The following is a 23,039-nucleotide window of genomic DNA, read 5'->3' on the forward strand; positions in this document are numbered from 1 at the left end:
TTGTGCCTAGCCTGTTTGTGTTCAATTTAAGTTATAAATGATACTCATATAAGTAGCCAACAAAGCATTATATTTGCATACATATTAAAGTAAATAAGAAAACACATAGCACATTTAACATAGCTGCCATTAAGCCAATTATTTTTTTTCCACAGTTGCAGTTTAAAGGCATTAAATATTGATAGAAATTAGTTTTAGGGAGAGGGGAGAGAACTCTTATTTACATTATAAAGGCCTATGACTTTTTTTTTTTAATTTCACATTTTGATCATCTTTACTTTTCATTTCTGTAGAATGCTCTGTCACCTCATGAAGCTGTAATCCATGTGACTCCTGACCTTTATTATATAGGAAGGCTCCTGGCTATTAACTGCTGTATAAACGTTAAGTACCCTGAGGCTGCCTTGCTGTTAATTATATTTCTTTATTTTTAAGCAACGTATGTTGTCAAGACAGGAGGAACTTAAAGAACGAGCAAGAGTCCTGCTTGAGCAAGCGAGAAGAGATGCAGCTTTAAAGGCAGGGAATAAGCAACTAACCAATACGATCATCCCAGCCCGCAATAAGCAGCTGAATGATGTAAGAAATATTGGCCAGTTTACATAGTTAAAGTTTACTGTATGTGCGTATGCTTTTGTGGGAGCCATGTCCTTGCAGAATATTTCTTTTCGACGCTGAATTGCTCTGATATGTCATGTACCCTTAGATCACTTTTAGAGCCTGTTTCTCCTGCTGTTGTGGCCAACAGAAGGATGCCTTGGACTTCACGGGAAGCAGAGGTCTGGGAGCACCTTCTTTGATTGGCACTGCAGTTTCTAATGGGACGAAAAACAAAAGTTACTTGTTAAATGATAGCGAAGTAATTTATGCTATTTTTGATTACTTCTCCTTTCTCAGTTAATGTAAATGCCTTCCCTGAGCCTGTGATGTCAGCTACTTGCTGCTCATAAGTGTTGTTGCAGTGAATGAAGCTGCTTGTGACAGTCTTGTAAAAGAGTTGATGGAACAATTCCTTTTTATCACCAAAGTTGATTATGCTGGTGAGATGGGAAAGTGGAGCTGGGGAATGAGCTCCAGTGTTGAAGCAGCTATGGTTGCACCTCCAGTGGCCTCTGTGGTGACCTGGAAGGATGCATACTCTCTGGAGATGAAAGCTAATTAATTTTTATGCAAACCTTCGCAGTGCGGGTTTTGTGATTCTAACTATTGCGCATTAGAGACTGTACTGGCAACTGAGAATGTAAATGTAACTGAAAAATAATGATACAGAGAAAGGCTTGAATCTTTACTGATTCACATCTTTCAGAGCCTAGTGCCGAGAGGCACATTCTGCTTTTTGCTTAAATGGGATCATACAATCAAAAATGAAGACAGTGATTTACATGTCTCATTTCGTTCTCTTGAACTTTCTTGGATCCATGCGGTACTTTTCTCTTAGCAGTTCCTCTGCCCAAACTGTTGCTTCTTTTTTCATCAAAATATAATCATATATGTAGACAGGTCTTACTTGTATAATGATAACATAATGCATAACAATATATATTGTTATGTATATCATGTATAACGATAACATAATGATAACAATCATATATGAGCCTTTTTTTTATTATTTTGTATTTAAGTTTTTCCTAGATAAATATATTTTAGTATAAATTTCACTTTGAATTTTTTTTAATTAGTTTTTCGTAAAGCAAACAGCATTAGAAAGGGATACTATGGGCAACTACTCAGGCAGAAACAACTGTAATTAAAGTTGCCTAACTTTTTTTATTACAAGCACCTATTTTCAAAGGTTTTACAAGTTTGCTATTATTTCACTGTTTGAGCTGAGACTTTCCCCCCCTTCGTTCTCTGCCTCAGGGTAATTTCGTTTTCTTACTTCAAAAAAGCCCTGTTCAACTGTTTTTCTGTATTAAGTTGGATAAAGCATTGTTTTATCCACGTTAAAAAATGTCCTGTGGGAAGAAGGTTCCATCCCCTTAAAATCTGATAAAAACAGTCAAAGTGGTGTTAATAGCACAATATTGTCAGCCTTGAAGTTCAGAAAAGTTGGTAAGTGTCAGTAAAAATTGTCTGTACGGACACGGCACAGCAAGAGCATCTTTCACTGTTGCTCCCCTAAGGATCAGGGCCCATTCTGATGCAGATGGTAGTATTGGAAAGCAAAACTTTCTCTTTTAGACTCAAACTCCTGCTGGTGAAATCCAAACGGGAGGAAAAGGAGCTACCCCACTGGCATGCGGAGGAGAGATGCCCTGGGTAGGTGGCAAGGAGATAGATGACAATGTGAAGCTAGACAAAAATTAAGTCTCTGTCTAGTCTATTGAAAACCAGCTGAAGGATAGGAGATGGGGACAGAGTTTTCATGGTGAGAGTTAAGATTGCATAGTTCAGGCAGTCAGATTACCCATTTAATTTATTACAGAAGGTGAAAAATAAATTTGAAGCCTGCAGGAAAGGGAAGGATGGGCTTTTAGGGCCACTTTGCAGAGCCAAAGTTTCTTGCTGCCTCCATCAGAAGCTCTTTATAATGTTGGGAAGATACCTCCAACCCAACACACTCAAGGTGGTGGATTCCTTGATTTCTGATTTCCAACCCAAGATTCCTAGAGACTGATTTCTGGAAGTTTTGAATGCACCCAGCAGCAGCCAAGTCAAGGAGAACCTTGTGCTGTGAACAAATGGTCCTCAGCCCTCTGAAATCCTGGGTGCTCTGAGCAAACAGGTGATGGACACTCTTGACTTGGATTGACCGTAATATAAGTAACAGAAGCTCCTCAGCTCAGAAGGGTGTTGTGGAGATGTAATTTGGAAACTCGTAGATATGATAGTGAAGAGTGCCACAGAAATGCTCTGGAAGAAAATAATAATTCTGTGTTCAGAGGAGTTTAGTGTATTCTAAACAAGGTATAGGGCAGACAAGGAATGCTGAAGGTAAAGTGAGATACTGAACAGTTTTTCATTCATTGAACATTGTCAGTCATGGCCAATGAAAAAGACAAGTATCCTGTAAGAAAAAAACAAACAAACGAACAAAACACGGGTTATGCAATTAAAGACTATACAGAATAAGAACCAATGCAAGGTTGTACAGCTAGTGTAATTTTGACATTTTCTAACTTTTGAGTGCTTGACTTACCAAGCTCAGCATTCTTCTAATGCATTTCAATGGGAAACATGCATTGTGAAAGGGGACTGTCTTTAATGGAGGCTGGTATAGTATTCATATTTCATATGTTCTATTAAGTTGATATATAATAATATATAAAGCTGTATATATATATGTTATATACATATCCATAAATGTGCATGTTCTGAATGAGGATGTATGTATGCATGCATCAACATATATAGATAAATATACATTGATTTCTGGTTTTCTTTAATGTATTTGATATTCATAGAGATGAGGCATTTCCATTCAGTGTAGTTGTACCAATTTACTACAGGTCATCGCTTATTTGATTGTTAGAAAAGAGTACAGATTTATTTTCTATTCAGTGTTTTCTGGTCATTGAGTTTATTGATAAGAACTTTGACTCAAAGCAGTGTTGTGTGTGTCAGCATGCAGTAATGTGTAGTAGTGTGTTATCCGAATGAGAGCTATGATAATGAGAAGCAGCATTTAGTAGTGGGAACTGGACTAGGCTCATTTTTAGGACGGATTGAGAGGGGTTCAGAAGAAAATAGTTTAAAACAGGAAGATCTTATTTTAAATAAGAAAACTTGAAAGAGGTAGTCTAAGGCTGATACTTTCAAAAGTAACTCTTGAAGCTTGCAATTACACCTTTTTTGATACCTTCACAAAAAGAGCTTTAAGCAGCCTGGTGTTTCAGAGTGCGCTCTGAAAATCAGCCACCCCAGCTAAACTAAGCCTGCAGAGTCATTAGTTACTTTGGAATACCTTGTCACATAGGCCTTGCTGTGACCACTTTACATCTGTCATGGGACAGCTATGAATCGCTCTTTTATTAGTAAACAAGCGAGAACCATATATGGTGCGGGGAGTTGTATTGCTGCTTGAGGTCAACAAAAGGGAGGAAATTTCCGTGTCTGTTCTCTGGTCGTAAGTACAGGTTACTTGGTATGTGCTCGCCTGATTTGTTTTTGGTAGAAGTCTTTTTTGAAAAAAACAAAACAAACAAAAAACAAACAAAAAAAAAAGAACCAAACAAAACCAGTGTTCCTGATTTTCCTCTAAGCATAGAGCATAGACCTTCTTCAGCCTAAGCCTTACCCTTCTTCTGGTAGGATGAATATTGTGTTATTTTTTTCAGTAGTCATGTACACTGGGCTTAGTTTTTTCTTGTTTTTTCTTTTTTTTTTTTTCCTTTCTCTTTTTCCTTTTTCTTTTTTAAATCTCTGTTGCTTCTTTATTGACCACTAACTGGCCTCTCGTGAAGTACTGGCTGTTTTCCCATGACATATCCATTCTCTTGGCTGTTTACTCCTTTTTCTTGAGTCTTCTTTCTTGCTGCAGTGTGCTTCCATTCTTATGTTTGTGCTCTGGGGTTAGGCCCATGTCAGTATTCTCATTTGCTTTACTTTTTTTTTTTTTTTTTAAACTCAGAAATTGATGAAGTTGTGGAATCGTAAGATTAAGGCACTGAATTTGCTCATGTACCTGTTAACTCAATCCCATTTTCCTCTGAATTAGGTATTTCTCATTGCATCCCAAGCTGTATCTTCTTCCCTTTCTTTAGTTTGTGCCTTCTTGTCCTTTTCTCTCTCTCGGATTGTATTTTAGCTGTCTGCCCTGGCCATTTCAGCTCCCCTTCTCCTTTTTAACTTCACTTTCTTGATACCCACTCCCTCTATTCTTTCTTCCCATAATCTTCCCTCTGTGCCTTCTGCCCCATCACCTTCCATTCCTGTTCAACCCACCTGATTTAGTGCTGTCATTCTCTGCTTGCTTCCTCTCTTTGTATCATATTAGCCCCTTTATCCCATTTCTTCGCTCCTTGCAGCGTGGTGGAGGCTTTTTCACTGTTAGGTCTGCTCATTTGGTGTGTCTGAGAAGCCTACGATCTGCAAGCCGTATGCCTGCCAGCCTGCATGGAAGTGTGTAAGCCTGTAGGCAGGTATTTGAAGTCTAAGAAGAGACGGCATTGATCAGAAACTCCTTGAAAACATGCTTATAGTTTGGGAGGATCATAGATATGTCCTTAAAATTAATGCAGCCTTTTGGAGACTGGAAGAATTAGCTTAAGAGCTCTGTGAACAGAGTTTCTGATCCCCTCCTGGATCCCTTTCTCTATGGTAGATTTATAAACAGCTCAGCCTTTCTGCTTGCTTTCTTGATGTAGGTGTGCAGGTACTGACTCTTTTACGAGATGCCTCTGTCATTTCCAATCTGGTATAGCAGCTGTAATCACTTAGCTTTTAACCAGGAGAGCCTTTTTATTAGCTTCCTCATTTTTATTTAACTCACCTTTTCTCATGATGAATATCACAGGGCTAGGAGGGACCTATCTGCTCCCACCAGATGCTGTAAAATATCAACCTGTAGTGATGGTTCTTAGCAGCAGTAGCTTGGCTGGAATGTGATGCTGGAAATGCAAGGAGACTGGAGCTGGTCTGTGCAACCTAGCTGGTAAAGTGGCAGGCTAGAGAAGACCACAAGGGGTGGAAAATATTCAGGAGTCACAGGGCTGAAAGGTCTTTCCACCAGGGAACCTTCACTTGCAGAACGTGGAGTGGAATCCATAATTCTTGAATCTCAACGTAACTCTGCTGTCAGCAAATATCTGCGAAGGCCGGTGGCAAAATGTTCATCTTACTCTTTTTAATGACTGATCCATGTAAAGGATAGAAATTTACTGCAGCTGTCATTTACTCTGTAAACTCAAATGGCTATGGTTATGGAGTCAGCATGATTACAGAGAATGGAATTAGGAGTTAAGAAATGCACAGGCAACTTTAATTAACCTCCTTTGTATATATGCATTATGATGCAGTCTTTAATTATGTGATCACATACTGTTTTCCCTGAAGCAATCGTGTCTCATTTAGCTCTGAGGATTGAGGTGGTGTAGAAGGCTGTTTGTCCAGAGGACCTCCGTCCTTTTGGTTGCAGAAATTGGAAGGTGTATGGCAAACGAAGCAGGGATTGCAAGGAGAAGAAGGATGAGGTCACGGTTAAGATGCTTGAAAGAATTAGATGTAATGCTGCCTTTGCCTCAGAGTTTCTGATCAGTGCTGCTAAGTCTTTTGAACCAAACCTCCTCCGAGTGGTCACTAATTGTGTATCCTTCCCTTCCGGATTGCCATTTGAGGTGAAGGTTTGATATACAGATGTACTGAGCATCCAAGTCTGTTGGGGAAATCAATTGGAGCTGTGCTTGAGACACATAAAGAGCTGCATAAAGCTTAGTACACTGAAGGGGAAAAAAAAAAACAAAAACAAAAACAAAAAACCCAACAGGTAATAGGCTTCCTAGAGCGAGCACCCAGTGTTAGAACCTTTTAGCTGGATCTCCATCTCAGGTCTCATCCGAAGAACAGGGTAATAACATCACCACGGGGTGTTGTGAGAGGGAATGTGATTAATGCCTTTGAGGCACTTCAATACTGTAGTGATGAGCACTGTAGAAAAGCCCTTGAAGAAATTAATATTTCTGCCTACAGAGCAGGATTTGAATATTGTGGAGTAAAGAATGGCACTGTGTATTGATGGGCCAATATATTGAACAGTGAAAATAAACCAAAGTGTTGAACGCCAGTCAGTAGAGATTAGATCTGGGCTGAAGATCAGAGGATAGCAAAAGTAAAAGGTGGTGCCATGCCAAGGCTCTATTCTGAACGGTAAGAGCAGGATGAAAATGAAGATTGTGCCCACTAGTTTCATTTCTTGCAGCTCTTAAATTGCGTGTCAAATTCTTTTAACTTGTTTTTTGCAAGGTAGACAGCTTTAGCAGGGAATGCCATATAGCATGGAATTAATTAAAAATAGTGCTCATCTGGCAAAGGATGTGTTTTTTCTTCCTAACACAGGCCATAGTGCATTCCTGGGGTTATTTGGGTTTTGCATAAGCTAAGGATTCCTCCTTGGATAATTCAGGTGCAGGACTGGGCCACTCGTGGATTTGGCCAAAAATTTTGCATTTTTAGGATCTAGCATAGCTCTTGGGATGCAGGAGTTGAATAGTGACGAAATCGCTCTGTCTTTTGCCTCTTGTGAAATAAGAAAATAGTAATTCTTTCTTCATAGCAGCATTCAAGGATGAATATACTAAAAATTGTGAGGGACTCCATTCAGACAATAAGTATTCAAAACCAGATTAATATAAACTGAAGGGGTGTTTTCAGAGAGGAATCCTGACACTGCTGCTGTGCTTAAATGCAACCGTTGCTAGCCTGATTTCTGTGCAGAGAAAGATTTGGTTTTACTTATCTCTGCTACCATTATTTCATACTTATTCAAGTTAAGTGACAGCTATAGCTGTCTAAATATTTTAAAAGGAAAAAAAAAAATAAAAGTTTGAAAGAGCAGTGGGGACTGTATACAGCTTTTGTAGTAGAATTTGCAGATAGAAAGTACTTCACCAAAAAGCTGTTGCCTCCAAACATGCAAACACTGTCTGTGTACAGAGGGCAGCAGTAACGGGCTATGCCACGAGATTGTTTCTTTCTGCTCAGAATATTGCTTTTTATTACTCCCTTGCTCAAAGGACTTGTTGCAGCTGTATCTAATTCATATTTAATAAGCTCTTTCTACTTCAGGTGTCAATCTGTTTTGCCCATTACTTTTCGTTTTCATAAATATTGGAGTGCAAAATAGTAACTTTTTTTGCATCCACAGTGGTCTAGAGGAAATAGAAGTCTTTTTAGGAAAGCTTCAGAAAGTAACAAAATCTGAAAGGAGATGAGCTTGTACACTCTTACTTTAATTTTGATTGCATACATTTTGCACAGATAGGAGGTATGCCAGCTGCAGTAAAATAAAAATGAGGTATTATTTTAAATGCTCAGAAAAAAGCTGTAATAAATGGTCCCATTTATTAATCATGTCCTGCAATAATCTGCTGCTCCTCTGAGCTAACAAGCTCCTAACTGTCCTGCTCTAATAGGCAACCAAAAAGTAAACTCTAGTCAGCATGACCAGAAATGGTACAGAATGCAAATTTGCAGTAGACAACAAAACTAGGATATTTTAATTTGATTGAAAGATGTCTTAAACTCAAATTAGCATTGCAGGTATTCTTTCCTCCAAATATTTTAGCAGGTTCTTGAATAAAGCTATCTTCTGGATAGCTTTATTCAGTAATTTTTATTTTTACATGAAACCAGAGTCCCTACTTCTGTTGCATTGGGAAAGGCATCTAGCTTACCAGTGGATTTGTTTTTGTAGTTGAAAAATAAATGTCGGTTATTGAGGTGATAATATTAATTCATTTAAGGAAACACTCCCAAGTTTTTCCCATCTTGTTTTTCTTAAAAAACAAAGAGAGAAAAACCGATCTTTATTAATTAAGCATCTAACATTAATTTACTGAGGTGTAGGACTTTGCAGATGGCAACCTTGGTCTTTTGATATTAATTGGAAAATATTGATTGAAAAAGGACTAGTCTGTCATGCTGATAATTGTGACCAGATTTAGATATGATCACTAGATCTTCCTGAGATTACACAGAAGCAGTTACCATCTAATTGGTAAAAAGATTGAACATTATTTTGGTAATCCCTGAGCTTTGGTAACTTATTCCCTGTTGTTCATTTATGTGTCTTGTCTGTATGCCACTATAAAGTGGTTAAATATGGTTTAAGCTGATAAGACTATGCTGTATAGTATTTACATTTCATGAGCATTCCAAATTTTATAGTTGTTTTAACAATATACTTTTCTTTAAATGAAGGTTAGACCTGCTGACTGAACACTTCAAAACCACAACTGAACTGATACTTACTTCTTTATAACAACATGCTAAGGTTGAGATAGCCTGATCTCATTTCCTTGGTGGCAAGAACAAACAAGTTGATTTATTTAACATTACTCAATACATGAAAAAATAGAAATAATCTGTAACTTTCCAAGAAGGCCCTACATCTTTTGACTTCTTATTTGATCTGTTTAAGCACTTTCTTACAGTGAAGTTGTGATGTTTCACAGTATAAAAATACTGCTGTAGACAACTCCCTGACGTAGCTGGGAAAATAGATCAATTAGTGGGAGTACACTAATTTCTAAGAAGAATTAGTATGCACTGTCATTTTTATACCAGGAGGGATTTCATGAATGAAGTGTAACCTTTGATAATGCAAGACAAATGTTACGCAGTTTGAGTTTTAGCTATAAATGCTTGAGATTCTCAGCTGAATTTTATTGCGGTAGTTTCCATAAGCTGTATTATTTACACCACCTAAGCATTCGGCCTGAATATATAAATGCACAGTTATTTATTATGTGGGTGTAAATCCAAGGTGCTGTGTAGTCTGCAGCCGTAACATTAACTTGCACGCTCACAGAAAATAAGCTGTTTATTAACTGAATTTTAAGATCGTCTGAACAGCGTTGGTTCAAAAACTGAAGTGACTCCTGTCCATTTATAAATATGAGAAAAAAAAAAAGGTCTCGGTGATTCAGAGCTCTCCCTTTGTGTGTGAAGCAAGACCTGGGTTTCTCAGTATCTGGAATGCTCTTTTTCTACCGCTGCGAATAACTGTGGATGTTTTCTGTGTGGATGCTCAGTACTCGCTGTTGTGAATCCCAGGATGACATCGCCGTTACTTAGAGCTGTATTTTGCATTGCCTATTCTGTTATTGCTCAGCATGCACAAGGGTAGAGTTAAAATCTTTATTCATTTCATTTAAAAATGTTTCTTTTGTTCTCCTTATCATGTTCTGGCTTTCCCAAGGATATATGCCTTGAACGAAAAGTCACATGTGCATTACTAATTGTGTGCCATTGTATTTACAGTTCCTAGCGGTGGCACTGTGAAGCTACTAATTCTTTTGCTTCACTTGATGTAAAATAATCTGAGTGTCTTTGATAGCAGTGAAACAGTATTAATTGTTTTGTACATTTCTTGGTCACTCTTCTTAGGTGGTCTTCATAATCTATTAGAACTTTCAGCCAGATTTTTGTAATGTCATGCCTCCAGCGGTGATTAAATTGGTAATTAATGAACAGTCCTTGGCAACATAACCCACATCCCGTTAATTTTCCCTTTTGAGTTTTTAGAAGTTGTCGTCTCTGTCAGAAAGCATTGCGCCACCTTGCTACGGCCCCTTGGCATGAAACCACAACGGCTTGATTTTTTGCAGCCATTAGTAGATCAGAGCAGTAATTTCACAGTATTTTGGTCAGGGTAATTATAGTACCAAGTACCGAGTAGAGTTGGGAATTCACACAAGAAGTCCAGAAATACCAGGTGAGCTTCCTTGTGCTCACTGGGACGTTATGATTAGTTTAATTGGACTTTGTTTGATTTCAGCCGCAGAGACTCTTTGTGCCACGGCACTGCAGCCACTTTCCACTTTAGTGTTTCTGACCTGCATTGACAGGAACTGGTGCAAAAATGAACTCTTTGAAGTGGGACTCTTTGGAGTGGGCAACTAAAACCGGGGGAAAGTGATGGGGAAATAGTTTACTGTAGCAAAGCACAAAACTGGGCCGAATACCCTGCGTTTTGTGGGGTGATGTGATTCAAGATCTGATCTGTTCTGGCTGAAAATACAAAATATTTGCGCTACGTTCGTGCAAATGTCCAGTAAATTACTGCATTTAAAAATGCAATCTTTTTTTAATCGCTGGCTTTTATATAGCACCTGCTGTTCTACCTTCCTTTGAAGATACAGTCATTTCTCCCACCAGAAATAGTGCGAATCATCTCTTTAGTCCTGCAAACAAATCTGGGCAAATGCATTAATGAGACTGCAGCTGCACTTAGTAGTTCACATGTCACAAAATAGTAGGTAAAGGCATTCATACTTGAGTGACTGACTATAGGTGTAGCGGCCTTCGGCAGTACATTGTGCACATTAAAGTTGAAATAGTCACTTGCCTGTTGGCTTCTGAATGAAAGGACTGTCACTGGTCACTTCTCCTGAAGCCTTAATGAAACCAAATAGTTTGCTACGAGTTTGGGCCTAACCATTGGGGTGTTTCATGCAGTCTTGTCAGTTGATGTTCATGAATTGACTTGAACGGAGATCAAAGTGTTTCTCAAAATGGAGAAGCGGGGAGAGAGACAGCTCCTTCAATTGCACCACAAGAGCTAATCAAGCCATCAGTTCTTTATGCACTCTGCATGCCTTTAGAATTTAATACCCAATGGTTTGTCAGGACAAATTGACATTCGGGGGCTGGGGTGGGGGGGGGGAGTTATCCCTCTTCAGCCGCTGCAAATAAAATACACTTTTTTGGAGGCTTGTTTTGAAAAATTTTATAATTTAATATAAAGCTGCAATGTTGATTAAATATTTGGGGTTGGGGGGAAAAAAAAAGTTAAGGTAAAGGTTTCCAAGGGCATTATATGCCTTAGCGCTGATTAAAGATCCAGATTTAAAGTGAAAGAGAAACTAAACTCAGTGTGATTTTGGGGGGGGGGGGGGGGTTGTTTCTTTGATTGCTAATGAACTTTTTTGCTGAAACATTTTAAATTGGATTCAGAAGATAGTTTTTTGAGTGTCAGTTAAAACAAAGTCATGTGAAAATGCCTGCCTCTCTCCCTTCTTCCCTCTCTCTCTTTTTAATTGATATGATTTAGGCAGAGGAAAATGGTAAGGAGGATTTTTCTATTGCAGAAGCAATTTTTAAGGGATTTAGTCTTATTTAGCCTGAAGGTCTTCACACTAATGAGAGCACTTAAGTTACGTCCAGGCGTTGATTAGACAGCTCATCTATCAACTGGAGCATGAGAATTTGTATTTTAGGTACCTTTTATACATTATAAACCTATATGCTTTTTTTATTACTTTAGACTTTATTTTCCACAGATTTTTAATTACCTTCTTTCACATCCAAGGTGGCTGTAATGCAGCTGACAGAGCACAAACAGTAACAGGGAAATACTCTACATTTGATGAGAAATAACATTGAAACTGTATCTGTAGAAATTGTCATGTCGAATGCAAATTGCTACCTGCCCAGATACATTCCTTAAACTGCCACAAGCCCCCTTGAAATCTAAATACATTTATTCAGGGAACACGGAATTATATATATTTAAAAATGCCCGACCACCACCACCTGCAAAAATTTTGAACGCTTGCTCTACCTGTAGATTTTTTTGCCGTGTTTACAATATGGTCGTGTCTTAATTATTTTCTGAACCATTCTGAAAAGTGTAGCTTTTGTAACTTTTTGACATTTCAGATTTAAAAAAAAAAAAAAAAAATTAAAACGTTGCCACCAGCTTGCACTATGAGCAGCCTGTAATAACAGTTAAAAAAGCTTTCTGAACTATTTGACAAGATTTCTTAGTGCTGAGGCCATATGCTGTAGCCTTTAAGCTATTTCTTCCTATCAGTTTCATTATCACCTGCCTCTGAGTCTCCAATATCATCAGTAAGCACATGCAGAATCATAATTATGCCATGTACAAGTTCTTTGATAACATGTACAGTTTTCTTCTTAATTCTTTATCAAATGCATTGATCGTGGCATGTGTGCATTGATCCAGGTCCACCATCTGGCTGTGTGTGATAAGCACAGTGGCATCTTTGCATTTCCACTGTCATTCATTGCGCTACAATTTGGCTGCAGGGGAGTAGTGGCTGGGATTAGCCCTGTTCTGCTACTTACTTGCATTTTAAGTTGACACCTCTACAGCGGCTCAGACCACATTACAAACTGAAACACATACGCACGACTTAGTGATGTGACACTCCTCAATAAGCTTACTCCACTAGCTACTCAACAATCTGTAATTGGATTTGTAGGAATAACAGCAAAAGATTTCCTAAGAATTGCTGGGGACAGAAGGTGAAGTTTTCTCATTATTGGCAAAAGGCTAGGTATAGATCCTAGGCGATTGGTATTTTCCATTAAAAAAAGCTGCCAGCAGTTTGCAGGACATTTTAAAAAAAAAAAAAAAAAAAGCAGAATAGGATCCAGGGAGGCGTAGGATTTGCACTTGTTCTTTCCATTCTCATCACACACAAGCAGACTGGGATCCTGCCACCCTCCCCCCAAAATTAAGAGAAGGGAGGCGGGGGGGGGGGAACCAACTTTCGGAGGCACCCTGCAGCCCGCTCTGCTTTGTTCGCTGGGAGTGAACCGGGAGCATTCCTCAGGAGGGCACGTCCTCTTCCCTCGGCGCGGGGTTGCCCGCCTGAGAAGGAAGCTTCCCAGGATGGCAGTCTGAAAGATGCTGCTCTCCAGCTTACGCATCCAAAGACTTGCCAAAAGTCTTTGTTTCATAATGCCACTTTTTTTTTTTTTTTTTTTTAAATTATAAAGTCAAGTTTACACAAGACAAAATCCCTTAAGTGGAGCTCGGCAAATGTTGACTCCTACAATGAGTAAGCAACTTCTTTAACTTCTGAATGTAACTCAGCTGTGCAAAAGCAGAGAAAATACTGTCCTTAGACCTATTGATCTGAGATCGGACGCGATGCCCTGTCCGGATGATGGCACTATTTCAGAGTATTTCTCAGCCTGCACGCCTGAGACCTCATTTGTGGGTAATGCCAATAGCACTGACAATCGTGGTGACGGGCGTCACAAGCTTCTGGATCCTGACGCCTTAGGTGATTGTTGTCCTTAATTATATACTTCCCAGATGAGGGAGAGCACAAACTTGCCTAAGCAGAGAAAATTCCAGGGAAGATGTTAGTGGAGGGCTTTGTAGCTGCTTTTGGTTCAGATCGACTTTCTCGATGATCTTTCTTGGGAGCCCTGCCGGTAGGCAAGGCTGCCCTCACATTGTTTGCTGGGAGGGTGCCTTGCTCTCCCAGGCAAGCGAGAAGAGAAGAAAAACAGAACGTGTATTTGGAATTAGATATTTCAGCCTGCCCTTAAAACTTGCTGTACAGCCAAGTGCAGTGTGAAATAGAAATGCTTGCCTTGATCGTCACGTAGATGTGCAGCTCCTAAGGGGTTAAACGGGTTAAATCTTATTTATCTGAATAGAACTGCAGGGTTGTTTTGCAGAACGCTCTAGCACAAATACCTATGGTTCACTTTGACGTTACAATTTTTTTGTTGGTTTCTTTACTTTAAATACTTGAACTGTTAGACCTTTTACTTTTTTCTCTGAGAAAGATGTATTTGTACCAGATTAGAAAAGCTAAACTGTTTCTTTACATTGAATAATCAGCCTGTCATGACAAATCTATCTCCTTCTGCATGAGTAGGTGCCAGTTTGACTAGCTTCTTTTAGGCTCACACTGGGTTTTAAGCTGGATCCATGTGCATGACTGGCAGTGCATTTGTTGGGCCAGATCTAAGGAGCCAGAGAGCGTTCAGCTCCTTTTTGCCTACAAAAGAGCAGCCAGACAACCAGCAAGAGGCCTTGGATGTAGCACAAGGTGATACTTACTTAGTCAGCCATTCTTTTTTTTCAAATATATATATTTTTTTTTTCATTCAGTAAACTAAGAGTTTCTCAATTTCACAATGACACGAGGGATTAAATTATCAATGGATTGTTTTTTCTACAGCCAGCATACTTCACACCAGAAACACTGTACCAGGTGAATTGTAGATTTTTCCAGAACAACATAGATTTTATATATATATTTATATTAAAAAAAAAAAAATTAAAAGTGCTGACTAACATTTCTTTAAAAATACCTTCTAGGTTTAAGGAGTTGTTTTCCATTTTCCAGCTGCATAACCCCATCTTATTGTGAATTTTGGGGGCTTTTTCTTCCTTAAAAGGGACAGCTTTGTTAAGATACTGTTTGTGATTCTTCCAGTTTTAGACTTTGGGCTACTTCTGGTTTCATTCTGTCGTCTTACTAGTCCATCAGTGCCTTAGACTGTAAACCAGTAGCTGCTTCTTTACGACAAGTGATTTGATATTTTAGTGATACAGAGTCATGAAAAAAAAATATTTTCAAGCTACATATAGTTTCCTGGTACCAAGGTAGCTGATGCAGAGATGAGGCAGAGGCAGAAAATATCTAAGATGTCTATGTGTGTCTTTGCTGACCACTTCCTACAATCTGACTAGCCACAGAAATCCAAAGCCAAAGCACTTTTGTTTATGTCATGTGTCCCCTGCCTGGCAATTCATATTTTGCTGCTACCTGTGTATTTTGAGCTGTTCTGAAACGATAGTAGAGACCAAACATAAATATGGTCCCCAGGGTGATCAAAGATTTAATCTGACCAGATGGGACAAACTTGAGAAAGATTTTGACTTTCCACTCTGTTTTGCAACAAGAAAGGCTGATTTTTTTTCCCCCCTCCTTTCTTTGTTAGAAAAGGCAGAGATCAGGCCATCCCCAGAGAAATGAGCAGGTGTGGCCATTTACAAGCATGTCTGGTTATATTATAAACCAACATAAGAAAAGTTTGAAATGGTTTGAAAAGATCTGCTAAACAGTTTTAATGTTTCATCCCAAATCCTATTTACTCAAACAAGAGCCGATCAAGGTCACAGTAAAACTCAGCCAGCTCAAACCTTTAAAGCTCGTGTAATTTTAGTTAGTTAGTTAGTTAGTTATTTTTATTCTGTCTTCTCTACTAACTGAATAGGTACATTTTGGTAATCCTTGCCTCTGGACAACCACAGAAGTCTTTTTCTTTCTGAATGGCTAATAACAGAGCTGTTCTTGCTGTCTAATGATGAAAGAGGTGGCAGTCAAGTTCTTTCTCTTAGATGTACTGTGCAGTCGGGTCAGACCACGGACAATTTTGAAACCTAGAGCTACAGGAATCACTCCCCCTCATAGATACAATTCCGGTTTAATTTTGTTGCTGTGGAGTATCTAATTTACCACTTCCCCCCTTCCCCCCCCCAGTCTGTGGACACGGTAAAGAATTTTCTTTTTAAACATCAAATAAATGCAGCTCACAGGATTATATTTTTTTATAGGAAGAGGGTAATACATTATCAGACTTCTGGTGTAAACTTGGTTTGGATCCTCCCAAAATTCTGCCAACGGATGACTGAAAATCCCTGGCAGAGGTGTTTGGGGTTTTTTTTGAAAATGCGAGAAGATTGCAGAATTTGTAGTGATTTAAGGAGATGGGTTTTATGGGGGTGGATGGGTTGGGTTTGGGTTTTTTTGGGTTGTTTGGTTTTTTTTTTCCCCCTGCAGGACTCCACCACTCTCAATATTTTACCGAGTTGGTCAGCTCTCAGCTTCTGCCACCACCGAGTGACATCGCTGGACGGGTAATGATCTCACAAACTGCTCCGCCCGCCCGTGTTTCACGTTCGAATTCACCTTCCCAAATCCACAGCATCATTTTTGGCCAAAGTAACGTCAGTCATTGCCATCTGCGGCGAGTACAAAAAGGACCCCCTAATGGCAGCCATTTTTATTTGTTTCTTAAGATCCAAAGGCTGCTGAAAGAACAATTGGATAAAGTTGAGGATTGGAGAAGCTTGATTTTCTTGTTCCAGTGAAATGAAACTCCCGTCCTTTTTTTCTTCCCCTTCCCCTTAAAAGCCGGAGTCTGCTAGGGGGTTGTAGCTGTGTCAAAGCCGTTGGGATGCCACTGCTGATCACTTTAATTACTAGGACTAAGGAGGATAAAATTAAAAGTAGCACCATTGAAGCAGTGGAAGAAAGCTTGCCGAGATGTCGGTGAACTGTGAAATATAAAAATTGCATACCAATACATTTTTATAGGAGGGAAACAAGGAATTACATTACTTATTCTTGAAGAGTTTGTCCTTAAATGGTGAAGTTTTCCTCACTGTGCATCCGCGTGGCAGATCTTTAGACCATTACAGAGTAGTTGGGGGAAAATAACAGAGCAAACTTTAATGTCTCTTTGGCATGTCAGAGGGTGAAAGATTTTACAGAGTTTTCTTTTAAACTGTACAGGAAGAAAATCGCTGTGTGTGTGTTTGCATGCTCCTTTCTTGGTGCAGAGTTTCTCTTCGTGTCTCTTTTTTTTTTTTTTGAATATCCATATTCACGCCTCCGTACCTCTCCTGAGCGCTTTCCTTTCCAAAATACAGGGGATTGATATGCTGCTTCATAATTGTTCTGCACCTCAAAACTGAATCTACCTACTTTTTCTGCTCTCGGTCGCATTGCTCCTTCCACCAGTGTTTCCTCTGCCAAGCTCAGTAACTGAGGGTTCAAATACCTGAATTGAATTTAAGCAAGTACTAGGCTGGTTTTTCTCTTATCCGCTGGTGATGATTGGCTTAATCAGCACAAACACAAACCACAATAATCTGTGTTTGCTTGGAGATCCCGGGATGTTAATGACTATGCTAATAATTCAGGATACAAGTTCTCTTTCAGGAGGAGGGGAGAAAAGGAGCGGGGTGGGGGGTGTGTGTGTGTGTAAATCAGCCTGCTCAGTTTAGGGCACATTTGTCACAAACACGTAACTGGCCTTATTTTAAACTACGTAGGCTATAGTAGATTAAATTGTTTGATGTTAAACCACATGGGAATCTTTTGCACATTCCTTCTTAAAAGTAATTTAAATGAAACCCACAAGTTCCTATATCCCAGGAATTACAAATAGCAGAGATTTGAACAGTTTTATTTCATGTAAAATTCAGTGTAATTTATGTTCCCGAATACTGTGGGTTGGAATAAAATCGGTTGCTCTATCAGTTGGCTGGCTATAAATTAAATTAAATTGATCTATTACAGTGCATAGTGACGTGCGGAAAACAGACTCCACAATCTGGTAGATTGTAAAGTAGGTATGTTTATTCAGCGCTGGGCACACAGGGGATCACTCCTCCAAATATGTGCTACCATGTGGCACCATTGCCTTAGATTTATAGAGCAAATGATTACATATTCATAATATTTCGCAATACATATGCATCACCTATCCCCGCTTCGTATTAAAATTAGCATTTCCATGATCTCCTCCCAGTTGAGTCTGCGCAGTCTCTGTCACCCCCCTGGACCCGCAGAGCAGGTTTGTGCCGTTGTGGGGTAATCTTCGCTTACTCAGGGGTGGAGGAGGCTTTTTACTTAAACAGGAGATAGTGGTCCATCAACAGAAACATCTTCACTTACTCAGGGGTGGAGGAGGCTTTTTACTTGAACAGGAGATAGTGGTCGAGCAACACAAACACCTCATACAAGCTAGGCAAACTCTTATCTCGACTATTTCCCTCCTCATCCCCTTCTTGCTATTCCCACATTAACACTTACATCCCCTGTTCCTATCTAGGCCCTGTATCAATAGGAGCAGGAGGGAAGCTTTCCAGTTGTCTTTCTAATGTATACTTTACCAAATAAATTTTTGATAGAACTGTTGCTCTGTGCTGTCTGGGAAGTTAAAGGGTGAGAAAGCAAACAAAGCCAGTGTGCCATCCCGCTGCCTTGCAGGGCCCAGGCAGAATTGTCTTTCCAGGGGAAGGACATTAGGAGAAAAGTAAATCAAGGCAATCTGATAGGGGAATCAGGGTTCTGTCACTCAGAGACGAGATATTGTGCTGTGTCCATATACTTTGTTTACTGTAGGGTTTTATGAGTTGTAACCTGCCCATGCAAGCTGTTAATGAGGCTAAATCTTGCTGCTTGAGGATTGAATTACAGCACACCTCTGGGCTAATGGTTATAAACAGAAAGTCCCATTAGGGCTGCATTCTGATTCAGTCATTTGCATTTTTTCTATTGTGCCAGGAACAATGCTGAGTAAATAGCTACAAACAAACAATTTACATGGAAATGGGTAAAATGTACCTAATTAGTATTTTGCGCTTGTTTTATTAATGATTGCTTAAACTAAATAGCACTTAGCAGCAGCTCTCACCAACACCTGCAGGTGTGGGGATGCTCAGTTTCTGGGCTGGTGGGAAGGCTGCCAGGGCAGCTCTCCAAAATTAGGCAGTTTGTTGCGTTTCACTTTAGTTTAGGTCAACTGCCTATACCTGGGTTTTGTCCTGGTCATTATGTCAGTACTGTGAATTTATCGGCAGATTTGACTTAAAGCCAAACGCCAACTTTGTTGCGCTTATGAGCGGTTTTAGTATTGAGGGGAGGGGAAAACCAGTCCTAACTTTCAAAAAAATCGTATTTTTAGGGTGAAAAATGAAAGTTTCTCTTATGGTCTAATTGATTCTTATAGATATATTTAAACACATCTTTTTATTAATATTTTCTTAGTATGGTGGGTTAGTCTCCTCCAAAGTGTCATGCTGTAGAACTTTGCTCATTTATGTAACTGCCAGGTTTTCATGCTTCTAAGATGGTTACGAGCTTTAGTGGGACAGCACGGTCTGGGATGGTTCTAATATGATCTCTTTAATTACTGACCAAAGCCCTGCTAGTGGGATGTTTAGGATGTTTTCAAGCGATGCAAAGCCTTTTCTGCTCTAGCATCTATTGTTCTTTCAATAACTTTCATTAGTTTACTTAAAACAAAAAAAAAAAAAAAAAGGTATCCATTGAAGTCTAAGGATTAGATTCCTTTCCATGCCTCAGATTCGATCTCCCTTTACACTGTGAAGTCAGCTTGGTGATTGGAGTAACCAAGAGCAACGTCTGGCTTCTCATTTCAGTTCTATGAGAGAATATTACTCAAAGAAGTAATTCACTTTAGTAAAACCATTTTTATAGCCACGGTAAAACTTTTTGTAGTTACTACTTTGAGGCAAAAGTGTCCGAGAATTTTCATCGACGTCTTTTTGTTGAACATGATTTATAAATGCTTTAAATTGCAAATAATTAGGTTTCTAATGCATTAATAATTTGGGGAATGCTTTAAAATATATATATCTGATTCACGGATGTCTTTAAAAATTGTGGTATGACACCAAACTGATATCGAGCATCCTATTTATAATGTGGGCCAAGCACCATGCTGTAAACCAGTTACTATCATGATGATCAGATTGAGAATGAAATTGCATTTCTGTCAATTACTGAGTTGGCAACTGTTCAATATATCTTAGCAGCAAGATGAAGAGCGGCGTCGGCAGCTGAGAGAGAGAGCTCGTCAGCTAATAGCAGAAGCTCGATCTGGAGTGAAGATGTCAGAACTTCCTAGCTACAGTGAAATGGCTGCAGAAAAGTTGAAAGAAAGGTCAAAGGCATCTGGAGGTGAGCTGAGGAACCTTGTATCTTATTCCTATGGCAACCTAGAAATCAGAGACCTTTTTGGGCATCACTTTTATTCACACTTCAAAACATTGCTGTTCATCGGGTGCACATCTCAAAATACCTGGCCGTAGATAAGTTTTCTAAATTAGCATTGTGTCACTTAATTTCCAACAGTTAAAAGAAAAGCATCTGTGTGATTGAAAGAAAAAGATGTCATGTGAACACGGAGCTCATATTGACCCATTAGCTACAGATTTGTCATTACCCACAGTTTTTTAGAATTTTATGATTGTTGGTTAAAATCTCTTCAATGTGTGTTTTCATATAGGAGCATGGACATAATTTGGGGGAAAAAACATTAGAAATACTTAAGAAACTTTATTTTGTATTGAATGTGTTCAAAAGACTGCTCGGGAAGTGAATTTTAAACACAGCCCATGGGAGGTGGGAGCAACAACCTTTTGATTTTAAATGGCAGTCTTTTGACATACCACTTGCCTTTACAGGTTTTGAGTTGTAATATTGCTATAATGTTATTAAACTGACTTTGAAATGTCATTAAAATTCATATACCAGCCAGTGCTACAAGCTGGAGTAATGTAGTGTCACTCGAATGGGTGCTGAGCACATGTTTCAGTACAGGCTTCTTGCTCTTTTAGTGTCTTCTACATATTCTAAGGGGAAATTGTGTTTCTCATGCTAATACAAAATTGTAAGCCGAAGTGTCAGGAAAACCCAGTTTTACATTCACAGAGCATGTAGATTGAGCAATTCAGCAACGGTTTGTTTGTTTGTTTTTTTTTTTCCTACTACATGTATTTTATATGCATATGCATTTACATATAGTCTTACCGCACCCTAAACCCTACAGTTCTGTTCCATTTAACACCAAAGAAGAAAGCGGTTAGTTGTATGTCTCCCTTTGGGTCAGTTTTCCTCTCTTTGCCAACTAAACCAAGCTTGCCATCTTAATTCTCTTTTGTGATAAATAGGGGAATTACATCCTTGATGGGGAGGGAGTAAGACAGGCTGAACGAAATGGCACAGTACTTGTATGTTAGGGTGTATGACTATGGTCTTCTTCATCCCTCTTCACAATTTATGACTCCCCATCCTACGTTATATAATGACTTCCTCCTCACTTTTTTATCGTGCCTGTACGTAGCTGTTCCTGACATCTCTCCCCTCCAAGTAAGTACACTTTCTGGGTATATCCCGAGGGCTCAGCTGGGTAGTAGTTACCCTGTTTTGTCACAGTGACTCACTTGTAGTGTTGCTAAATATCCCAGTATGCTGCCTTCTGGGACGTGACCTTCCCTGTACGTATTTTCCTCTGAATTTTGCCATTGTTCTTCCTGCCCTTCATCTGGTTTATGAACAGCCTCAGAGGTAACTATGCACTAGGCATATATATTTAAAAAAAAAAAAAAAAAGTATTTTTATACGTAGATTGCATACACACTCAGAGAATTTCAGTGTTGTTAAAGGGAGGAGACAGGATCAGTACCGATGACAACTTGTTTATAAAGTTATCACCCCTATACCTGTTGGGTTTTATCCAGTATAACAATTTCACTGCTTTCTACTTTTGCATATGCTTCGAGTTCTCTCCTTGGTTTATATTTCCTACCTTGATTTTTCTTTGTTACTACAGTAGTTCGGCCAAGCTATTTGAACTTGGACTTCCAGTTTTCATTCCCTGTCTCTTTCAATTCCTCTTTGCTCTTTTCATGTCTAGGTGCATTTTATAGCAATTCCTTCTACTTATTCATTCTCAGAATGCTTTCTTTGTGACACAACCTCCACATACTTCTACCACACTGCTGCTAATGTCAGGTGCCACTCTAGATCTCCACTCAAGAAATTAATTCTTCTAAAAAATGGAGTAGTTCTGTGAAATGGCACCGACACTTTATAAACCAAATAAATTATAATTATTTCTGGGTTTAGTCTTTTTCATTTTTTGATTTCCACCAAAAATTAGGATTTAATAGACAATCTCCTTATTACAAATGGATTCTGAATACTGCCCCTGACTGCATTCACGTGTAGTAGGTTTTTTTCTGTGTGTAGTCCTGTATTCCCTATACAATAGCCGAGACAAGCTTATAGTAATACCTTAGGTCTTCCAAGCTCTCTTGTCCATTATGCTTCATTAATCTCTTCTGTATTGATTGCTACATTTTAATTTACAACAACGGGATGTATCAAATCATCTTCCTCCCTCGCACTTCAGTTATTCCATAAAAAGTGACACAGCTTTGGGATTTTGGAGTTTTTAAAGACTAACTTCTTGCTCACTATTCTAGGTGAAAATGTGATCTCTTTCAGTGTTTCTGTATGCTCATTAAGAGTTTCATTCTTTGGCACTGGTGCTACATTCTCTGTTAAAAGGCTTTATTTAATCATGCTCTGAAAAACGCAAATGCCTATGGCAAGTTGAAACTTTCCTGGATAAGCAGCATCCTTTGCTACAAAATCCAGTCTTTTTCATAGGTTATTTGGCATGTGAGACAGAAAATACTCCTTCCTGCCAACTGCCAGAGGGTTTGGGATGGCAGCTTCGAATTTATTAGATGTCCTACTAGTTTCAGGCTGATAAGCAGATGCCTTGAGATGGGTCCAGGGACAGTATCGAGATAGGAATCCAAATATCTTCCCTTTTCCCAGCAGCGACGGGACAAAGGAATTGACATCTTATCTAGGTATTGTCCCCATGCAGTGGGACACCCGTCTACTCCTTTGGGATTTGGGTGGTGTGTTTTCTTTACTCTCTGGCACGTCTCCATCTTCTATTTGAGATGACGTCTTTGTGAGGACGTGGCTTGGATCTGGAGGTAGTGAGTAAGCAGTGGAGGGAGGAAACAATGGAGAGGACGGGGGTAAGAAAAG

At 39.2% G+C, this 23,039-nt stretch overlaps 1 protein-coding gene across 8 annotated transcripts in view; it reads left to right on the forward strand.

Moving 5' to 3' along the window:
* Nucleotides 1-23,039, forward strand: part of EHBP1 (EH domain binding protein 1) — a 230,914-nt gene that overhangs the window by 156,510 nt on the left and 51,365 nt on the right. For all 8 annotated transcript variants that reach the window (XM_042795730.1, XM_042795731.1, XM_042795733.1 and 5 more), the window contains 2 exons: nucleotides 436-579; nucleotides 20,000-20,147. In XM_042795730.1, coding sequence (XP_042651664.1) covers nucleotides 436-579; nucleotides 20,000-20,147 — 292 coding nt within the window. The remainder of the gene's footprint in view (nucleotides 1-435; nucleotides 580-19,999; nucleotides 20,148-23,039) is intronic.

This window comes from Tyto alba, unplaced genomic scaffold (assembly GCF_018691265.1).
Source record: "Tyto alba isolate M040663 unplaced genomic scaffold, T.alba_DEE_v4.0 Super-Scaffold_22, whole genome shotgun sequence".
Taxonomy (NCBI): domain Eukaryota; kingdom Metazoa; phylum Chordata; class Aves; order Strigiformes; family Tytonidae; genus Tyto; species Tyto alba.